At 32.0% G+C, this 10,442-nt stretch overlaps 2 protein-coding genes across 2 annotated transcripts; one reads left to right on the plus strand and one right to left on the minus strand.

The window, feature by feature from the left end:
- Positions 1 to 239: 239 nt before the first annotated feature.
- LOAG_03645 (hypothetical protein) lies at positions 240 to 2,771 on the minus strand (the record flags this gene model as incomplete). The annotated part of the gene is made up of 7 exons (XM_003139182.2): positions 2,592 to 2,771; positions 2,201 to 2,301; positions 1,825 to 1,949; positions 1,339 to 1,470; positions 1,123 to 1,214; positions 760 to 929; positions 240 to 435 (listed from the first exon to the last, which is right to left on the minus strand). The coding sequence occupies exons 1-7, from the start codon at positions 2,703 to 2,705 to the stop codon at positions 240 to 242; spliced, it is 930 nt and encodes a 309-aa protein (XP_003139230.1). The 5' UTR covers positions 2,706 to 2,771.
- A 5,196-nt stretch (positions 2,772 to 7,967) lies between these two features.
- LOAG_03646 (hypothetical protein) lies at positions 7,968 to 8,495 on the plus strand (the record flags this gene model as incomplete). The annotated part of the gene is made up of 3 exons (XM_003139183.1): positions 7,968 to 7,999; positions 8,107 to 8,296; positions 8,370 to 8,495. The coding sequence occupies 3 exons, from the start codon at positions 7,968 to 7,970 to the stop codon at positions 8,493 to 8,495; spliced, it is 348 nt and encodes a 115-aa protein (XP_003139231.1).
- Positions 8,496 to 10,442: the final 1,947 nt, after the last annotated feature.

Raw genomic sequence — 10,442 nt, forward strand, 5'->3', positions numbered from 1 at the left:
ATTCGTATCCTTTTTAAGATCAGTCTAAACAAGAATACAATGCAACTAATATATGAAGCATGGAGACTACTTTTTTTCGTTCCTTAAATGGATTATTTTGGCCAAATTATTTAGACTTTAAATTCGGAATTCAGGATTTAAATTAATAGAGATTTCGTGTTTAATTAAATAAATTATATTTCCGGCAAATCAATTTATGCATGAAACACGCAAATTTTTACAAAACAGCTGATTAGAAGTTAAACACAGGTTTCACTTTTCCGTCTTACTCTTTGTCCAAAGAATTCAGTTGATAATTGTCTTGTTCCTAATTCTGGAGTACTTCCAGCGATATTTTTATCGTACTGTTCTTGATGTTTCATATAATGAGGTGGGCGAATTCCAGTGGGTGCCACATTTTGTTGATATATCATTTGTGGTTCAAATTCTAACGATCTGCAAACGAGTAATAATTTATCGATGATACAGTTCAAATGAACCTCAAACAAGCAATACTTTGAAGATTCGACAAACCGCATAAAAGCTTTCTGAAAAATAATTCGTAAACGTTTTTCCATCAAAAAGCTGAACAGAATTTTGCTACTTCTGTTTTTTAAAGTTTTACATTTTAATGAATGTAACATTTCTGTCTTTCAGATCTGGGAATGGAAAAGTAACAGATAAGTTATGAGAGAATATTCACACTACACCATAAATAATATGAAAAAGATGTGATATTGTGTTCAAAAAACAATATGAGAAATGTTTTCAGATGCAAACCTTCCCATACTTGCCACATTTAATTTTGAACTTCGATTAAAACTATATCGATCGCTGGCATCACTTTTACCAGTCCATGCAAAGTATACAAACACCAATGAAACCAAGAATGCAAGAAAATGGCATGCACAGGCAGCCATCTGTAGAAAAAATGCCAAACCAACTCGTTGCTGAAAATAATACTGTTTATGCTGATATTACGATGCGAGTGTGTATCACAGTATTTTTTCTAAAGTAAATGAATGGCTATGACCGGCTCAACAAATAAAACATATTGCATTGCTCAAGAGAGCTTTGAATAATTGCAATTATTAAAATTACCGGAATTATACTGGAATTACTCTACAAAAAGTATTTTCAAACCTCGTACGTACTGACGATACCCTTGATGAAGCGGACGTCGGCGCGATGTGAATAGAAAAAGAATAGTCCTTCTGCTATTACCGACAAAAATGCTAAAAAAATATTCTCCCCTGCGAAAAGTTACTTATCAACAAATCAAATCTTAAAACGATACGTCATTACAAGAATCTACATAAAAAGAATATAAGTATCGGAAAGGTAATTATTCCAGCTTACTTGTCATCAGAGTTACACCTGTGGTGAACAACGCTAGTGAACTGTAGCAACACGCGGACAGACCTAGACATATGGACAAGAACGACGTCAACAATGCCAGCGCTAATAAAATTAACGTTGCTGTGTGCCAACCTAGAGCAAGTAAGGACCTATGATAAGAAAACAAAGAAAACTTTTTACTTCAGAAACTTTGCATCTAATATTTATACCAGCTTCTTTTAAATTCTCCGTAGAGATATTCAAAATCATACAATATTACATTATGTTTCAACTTTAAGTTTTTCTGAATTTGTCATTTTTTAGTTGACGTCACGAAAGACGTCATTTTAAATTTTTGGATGAATCCTTTCTCATTCTTTCAATTCTTTCCCAGTTCAAACTTAATTTTAGCATTTCTATGCATTTTTGAGCAAGTTTTGGAAATTTCGAGTTCCATTTCGAAATTTTTGTAATTAGCCAGAGGTGGCAACGAAAAGAAAGACGAACCATAAAATTTGTGCCTGTTTACTTCTCCAACAGGGCTATTATCATCTTCCAAGTCAAAAGTGCCCGAATATTTGTCGTAGTCAAATTTATATACACAGTTCAAAGGCTCCGTATTTGTTGTGTACCTAAAAATGATGATAATCAGTAATTTTCCTTCCTTTAATCATCAAAATGCTGTCATTCAACACAACATCAATTATGAATAACCACAATTACAAAAGTAATCGAACTTGCAGGAAGAAAATGATTTCTTTAAAAATTCTATGATTTATTAAAATTTGAGAAATTGAAAAAAGGACTTTCAAGAATTATTTTAAGCCTGAGTTAAACTATTAATTGGAAAAAAGATAACGACAAACAACTAAAAAGGCAAAACCTTCTGAGAAGTACGTTAGCATTACTATCTCTGCTATGTCTTCTACAATCCAACCACAGACCATGCTCGTGAATCGAATTATATTCTCGTAGATTTACTATCTAAGTCCAAAATAAAGTAAGTGACAAGACAATAATATCATTTTAAAAACAGGGAATCAAAAAGTGATAAGAAGATTCCTAAATCTGAAATTATTTTCTTTTCTGTTCATCCATTAAATCTGAAAATAAATTTTGAACAAGCATAATTTCCAATAAAATATATTCCTCATATAATAATATTATTAATATTGAGAGAGAAATGAAGTTGTATGCAAATTCTTATCATCTTTCTGAAAGGTAATCAATCCTCGGTCCTGTTGCTCTAAACCATTTGCATTCTAAGTTATTACCTGCCACGATGGTAACAGTATAGCAGCAATGCTTAATGACAGGCCAATCAACGTTGCAATAATAGAAACGAAAATTGAAGCTTTTTCGCCGAACACGTTTGAAGATGATGTCATAACTAATTTGTGCTATCCCGCTTGATACCTATACACCCTTCCAAAATGAAACTGCCACTTCTGTAATATTGATTGGATTTATTTATAGATCGAACATGAAAACTGTGAAACGCGCACACAAATTCTAAGATCATTATTGAATTTGAGTAAATTTTCAACCAATATTTGATGAAAATAAAAGAAGGGAAGGAAATCATTGACTAAACTAGAATAAAAACACTTTTATTCAAAGTCATAATAAAATTAAAACTTGCATTGGCTTGGAAGTGATGGAATCTGCTTACAAATTTACCGAAAATAAATTACAGGAACTATTTTCAATCTTGCAGAAATTGGGGTTTTATAAAATCTCTGTTTAGGAGGCAATTGTTATGGTGCGAGGGTAAAGCATTTCTGATAAATGAACCGAAATAGGAAAGAAACAAACATTCGGACATCCCGTTATGAGGAGGGAAAAGTATCCTAAAATGAACGAGTCAAGAACATAAGCCTAGTTAGATTTTATAGGAATATGTGGAACTTTCTACTAAATCGGGAAACGTAGCAAGTTAGCTTTAAACTGGCAAAAAATAATAATAGCAAAAGAACCGGGAATGATAAGGGGAGCTTTTAAACGGCAATTGTTATGGTGCGAGGGTAAAGCATTTGGAAAGTTAACCATACTTGTCAAGAAATCATGGGTAGCTTGATAGAAGTTGATTTCCAGATTTAAAAATTGAAAAACCATAGTAAAATTTTTGAAAACAATCTACCCCATAGTAACAGCAATGAAACTTTCGTAAATCACTTCATAAACATTTCCGATTCCGAGAAATATAGGAAGTTATACGCGACGAAAAAGTACAGATATATAAATGAATTAGGTTAAAGTCACAAAATACATTCGATCCATCACGATGAAAATGAAATGAAAGTCAAAATGAAGGAAAAATACGATAATGCAACAAATATATCACAGGGAAGCTGTAATATTTGATGTAACTTTACAAATCACACTTTGATTTTTTTTGCACTTCGATTTTCGAGTAATTCATGGGTTTCAAATATTAGTGCTAACAATTAACTCATTCCCTATCGAACTGATCAATATGTACATTCACAATAAGACGTGATGGTATATTTAGTGGATTAGCAACAAATATGGATATTTGTAACATATGAAAAGTGGAATACAATGATACGTAATTCCACAGATATTCTTTGCTGACCATACGATCATATTGTACTAATTCCGTTCTTGTATTATAGTTTATAGTACTTCACACACAATCTTGCTGCAAATTCATGTTCTGAATATTCGTATAAAAAAGTTCTGAATATTCTGAATATTCGTATAAAAAAGGGGTCAGTTTTTTCAGAGTGCTCAGAAAACAGCGAAAATATATGTAGAAAGCTACAATGTTTCATTCTATATAATTAAGTTAACAACAAACAATTTTTCAAAATGTTATGGGAATTTAACATATAATTAGACAGGCAGAAACACAAATTTTGAACATTCCTGAGAGATTGGTGATGTATAATCATTCGTATTTTGCATGGAAAATGAAAAGATGATTGTTGTAAGAAAGAAGAGGAAAATGCCATTCAAAATCGAGGTTGGAAAAAAAATTCTTCCCTTGTAATTGATATGAATCTGTGCGCCGAAAAGACAAATATATATATGTGAAAATACCAGAGAATTGAAAGACGAAAAGAAAAGAGAAGACCCGCCAGAACAGTCGTATCGACTGTACCATACCAACAGTTTGTCATGAAATTGTATAAAATGGTCCGAAATCGTCGAAGCACATTTTCGGTTCGTACATGATGGATGAGCGTATGAGACATTCTTTGATCACTATCCTTCAATAATCAAATCGATAATCCTTACTACCGATATATTATCTTTATGATGATGTTAAAATCAAAATAAGACTGAAATAATGATTTAATTTATTCCTAATACTTGAGGAATTTTTTAATCAATTTCTGATGATATTTGAAAAGACTTACTAAACAATACAGAATCATTTTTGTAAATTTGTAAAGTATAAATATTTGAAGTGTATGAAATATAATAAATCTCCTGAACTTATAATTAAAAAGTGGTTTTCAGCTTAATCTGCTTCAAGATTATTGCAAGGTTTTTACTTCCAAGTTCTCTTTCTACTTTATCAAAATAAAATACTGTTAAAGCGCTGCTATCATAATCATATAAATTCGTACTTTCTATAATTACTAAAATTAAATGAAAAATTCAAAGTAATTTCTTATTAACTAAATCGTAATCCAAATAACAAGAGAAAGTAATTCAAATGATTTGAAGTACTAATTAGTAAACATCATCTAAAAAAAGAGATTAGCTTGAAGATAATTTTTCACATTGGCTGTATATGGGAAATGTACAATTAGTGATTGATACTCTTGGGAAGATTTCTAATCTGACCTATTTGGTTTAACTCAAATTTATAAATAAATGTCATGACGAGACCGAGTAAGGGATCCTTATTGAAAACCAAAAAGTGACGGAAACCATGTAGTGGCCTGTTTTCAGAATTATTACCAATGTAACTGATTCACTTATATTTTCTCATGTTTTAGCATATCCTCATCAGCAGTAATTCCCAATAACAATTGGTTTCATCCAGATAGCTGTGGAACCAATGAATCATAAAATCATATTAACTAGAAAATGGTTTTTCAAGATCAAGAAATTGAGCTCAACGCTTAATTAATGGCAGTTTTAGAAATAACTTAGGGGCTTAAGAAATTTGGTGAGCGTATCATATGCTATCTGATTTCTGAAATATACATAAAATAATTCTAGGTAAGTCGCAGGGTTTATGCGACGTATGACAAAAAAGTTAAAAAAAAATGCTTGCAAAGTAGCTATTCAATGCAAACAAAACAAATCTACAAAACCCTATGTAATGCAGAAAAAGTATTTTGAAACAGGAATTCAAATTGTCTAAGAAACCAACAAAAACGACAATCAGACAGAATCTGATTATGGTAGGATGTGCATAGAGCAAGTGGCAATAGTTTGTAGATCTTAAACTTAAAACAAATTGTATTGCTTACCTAAAATTCAAAAATAACTATATAATCCTTATAATTTGAATTCTAACAAAGAAATAATCTGGCTGAAGCAATAAAATCTTGCGTGTATCATATTTTCGAACACCACTCTGCTTCTTGCTATGACAATAAAATAGAAATAGTTCTAATTATGTTTTTTTTTCTTTCCAGTTTACTTGTACAATAAACAGTAGTTGTGTTTTTTCGATTGCTCGTTTACTAGCATTTAACTGACTTGATCAGATCTAATTCAACTCACGATATCTTTTTCATGTCTCGCAAAATCACCAGTACTTCGCGACTGTGTGTCAATGATGACTATCATATAAAGTAGAGGGAACAACAGACTCAGCAGCATCATGATCGATGCGTTAACCTGTTATTACTCTCAATCAGTGTGGTAACAAGTATATATAAGAAAGAAATCGGGTCAAATTGGATGGGTATCAAACATATGCAGCAATACTTCAGTGTCGTTATTAAATGATTTTCAAACTTTTAAATAAATAACCCATTAAATTAAGATACTAAATATTGAATTTGCTTCTAATACGATATATAACTCTTGTTTTTTTTCCTACCAAACAATGATAATGCTAATCTTCGGGAGCTTAAAAGTGACATTTTTGTTTCCAGCTTCGCTTAGACATGTTATAGAGATCTATAATCAGGATATTTTATTAATTACTCTATTTGTTGTAATTATGGCTTGCGTAGAACTTGTATTCTTTTTTTTGGATGCGATAGATCGCAAATTAGTGCAACGGTTTTTGATTTAACGGCTTCATCGATATGTTAGAAGGACATGAATGAATGTCGGCACTAACAATAATGGGATACTGATGAGAATAAAACAATAAAACAGCCTATGCAATAGTAAAAATATTGGATCTTTCAAAGAACTAATTTTTATATCAAATAAGAATGTCAGTTACTAATGAGATTTAGCGATAATTACTCTTTTTAGCAAAGCATCCATTTGTTAAAAAACCAAAAAATAATGGAACTTCTGAGGCTATTTTCGCATATACTTCCAGTATTCATCAAAAGATTTTTCTATTTTTCATTATTTAAAAAACTGAATCCATCGAAATGTTGAGAAATAGCAATTTTCTGAGAACTATTTTTTTTCGGCTTTTTACAGAGGATTGCATTTCAATCCGCTTTTCATTTTGATCATTTCGGCTTATAAGGTGGTATGATTATTTCTGATGTTGTTGTAATGTATGAAAACTATAAATAAAATTGTTCTATAAAAGTATTTCGATTGGTGCTGCGGAGTTGGGTTATTTATTTCTTGCACTGAAATTGCAGAAGTTCTAAAACGTGTTATGGACTTTAAATGCGGAAACAAATAATACAAAAGGATCAATAATTCATAAGATAATTTAGAGTAAATAGGTGAAGACAATTAAGAATGCTCCAAAGTGGTACTAATATCTTCTAATTTCAGCAGCTTGTCTATTATCACAGTTCACATGATATAACATTAGTATTACCACTTTTGTCAACAGCTAAACTTAAAACTTTGTTATTATTCCTAAAGGTCCTTGGAGGATAAAAATATGCTTCATGGAATATTTTATTTTTTGGCCTTCTTATTTATGACTATAAACTTACGTCAACAGCTGATATTGTTACTCCTTATAATGTCTTTATCGACTATCATTTTTTACTACGCAATCATAAACGTAGTAAAAAAACAATTACCAACCCCTCAACCAGATTATCAGACCATTTTAAGAAATGATTCAAAAGGTTTCGAACCTTTTGTAATTAATGAAGACTTATTTCCACCTTACTGTAATTCCATCGAAGCAAAATGACTTTAACTTCAAAAATAAAAATTGTAAATCAAAGCGTCATTCTGGCTTTCAGTGCACACTAAAAAATGACTTTCCCAACTGAAGTTTCTGACCTATCGACAAATTGTCTCGGTAATTACCTTAATTTCAAATTTTTTTCACGAGTATCCCCGCTATTTCCATTAATTTCCAAGGACATTATGACTGCATCATTCTTAATTTGCTATTGGAAAGTCAACATCTCTACGGAAAGGTTGGATCATCTCCATAATCAGTACAATAACCTGTAAGTAAAAAGTACCAGACAGGTAAAGTAATATAGGATGAAGTTAAACAAAGTTAATCGAATGAAAAATCCACGCATACAATAATGCATGGATAATGAAAGGAAATAAGAATGACGGAAAAGCAAAATGCGGTGAAAGATAAGTTAGCAAATCTACGACAGTAACAACAATAAAATATACTACAAACGAAGAATGCTTGACACCTAGTGAGCAAACATCATTCGAGCAGCCATACAGCAACTAAAACAGCAAAATAGATAAATCGGAGCTGCACACAACAGCAGTAGTAGGTGAAAGGGACGGCACTAACTGCGACACTGCTGAAGACGACGCGGGTGACAACGTCAACGTCGCAACTGCTGTTGCTATTGTCATGCGCAGGCGACATGCAGTGCGTATGCGCATGGAGGGTGGGGAGATTGCTCGATGGTTGTCCCAGGTGATCCGTTGCATTCCCAGTGACTAATGATACGCTGTTGCAGTTGATGTTACCTTGCTAAAAAAAGTTCCAGAGAGCAGGCAGACGCGTAATATTTTGGAAAAGAATGAGCCATCCGGTCTACACCGACAGCACCAGGAGCAAAGAGGAATCGGGGAGAAGCGGAGATGGGAAAATGAGATCTCTCATGATAATGTAGGTGCTCCATCAGATATCCATTTCAAAGTGGAAATTCAAAAGTTTCGCATAATATTGCATACTGCTTGCTTTTTCATTATTCTGTGACCGTACAAGTTAGTCTCGAGAGAGAGAGATAAAAAATTAGCTGGTGGTAGATTAAAAATACGTAAATGACTGCAAATCACGGAGCAAGAGATAGCGGAGTGATTCCGAATGTGATATAAAAAATAATCGGAAATTTCTAAAGTAACCAAAAAATAGGGAGGTGTTAGGAGATAGTAATAATGGCCAGGTGGTTTAGAGCACTATGATTCATCAAGCATATTTTATGTTCGGTGGCCTTGAGCACCCCTTGGAAAAATGACAGTACTTCGTAGTGATGTTGCTGGCCCTAATCCAAATCATTAACGACGGAAAACATTTTCGTTATGAAAACTTTCTCTTTTCTCATCCTTATTTTAAATAGCAAGTTTATAAAGGAACAAATTTCTTAGATAACAGTGAATATACATACCAGCCTCGTTCATTCATCAATTGTCTGTTATTTGTGCTTTTGTAAATATTTCGATTTTGTTTCGAGTGTTTTTTCCTTTTTTTTTTATTTCGAACACATACAGAAACTAATTTCATATATTAAATAAAATATCAGTGATTTCACCATGCAAAAAGTGTATTAAAAAAGATTTATCATAGTTTATGGTAATAGTTACGCTTCTGCGTTTTCGTCCAAAATCTGTTCCATCAATTTAATGCTCGTATTTTCCAATCATTGTCGAGCTTTATTCCTAACAAATTGTTTTCTTGGTTCACTCTTCTTCAGAGAACTTCATGGTCCAAGTCTGATCATTGTATAAACTATGGAAAAAATGTCATCGGATGGATTTGGGGATGGATTTATTGGCTGAATTGTGTGTCATTGATTTTGAATTGCACATTAGATTTTACCTCAAAAAAAAACTTGTGCTTTATCGTAAGAAATGTTAAGAAGTTAAAAATCAGCTCGTGTAATATGATTTCGTATACATTCAGTGAAGAAAATGGAAGGTAGCAGCATAAAGAAAGATTAAGATGAGAAAAAATAACGAAGGCAAAAAGTGGAATATATATATATATATATATATATATAAATTGCTTTCAAAATGAGATATTATAGCATAAATATTAGAAAATCTCTGAGAAACAGATTTTTGTAAAGCCTTTATAATATGAAATATAACACTGAATGTAACAATTCACAATGGAGACAAGTAACTCGGAATGGCTGTGATCTACTTGATGTTAAATGTTAGTAAGATTGGAAAGCTTGATTTTAGAATATGTGGAAATTATGCAGAACACAGCTATCAGTTCGATTTTCGTCTAAAATAATTGCATACCTCAAAAAAAAAAAATACTCTGACAACCGGTATTTCCTATAGGGCATTTAATGTTAAACAGAGAGTGCTTATTCTTAAACTATAGCCGTATTTGTTCTGTTGTCTACTTTTCCTTCGGTTCATATTCTATCTCTTTTTCCACTCATACTTCTTCCTGCACTTCTAACTTAAATCGTTTAGTGAATAATGATGTCATATCCTGAATGAAAGCAGATAACAGTGCTGCACCTAAGACGGGAAGTTTCTTTTTTGGGACAAATTCTTCTGGAAAAGGAAAAATATCTTGCATGCTATTTTTAATGATAAATAAAACCTGATTTTAAGAGATTATAGTGTTGCGGAAGTGTTTTTTTTCTATTTATAAAGAAATGGCCTAGGATAAATTCGAAAGTCAATTCACTTACCTGAAGTTTACCAATGTTGCATTGCTACCACATGCATAGCTATTTTTTACCAGGAAAACTTTTAGAAATTGTCCTCAAATCCAACGAAAGTATGCTACAATGGGTCTAGTAGTACTCTACAAGAAGCACTATGAAAATATGATAAAGCCATTTGGTAGATTATTACAGAATGACTCAAGATATCAG

Source organism: Loa loa (genome assembly GCF_000183805.2).
Source record: "Loa loa unplaced genomic scaffold supercont3.123, whole genome shotgun sequence".
NCBI classification, from domain to species: domain Eukaryota; kingdom Metazoa; phylum Nematoda; class Chromadorea; order Rhabditida; family Onchocercidae; genus Loa; species Loa loa.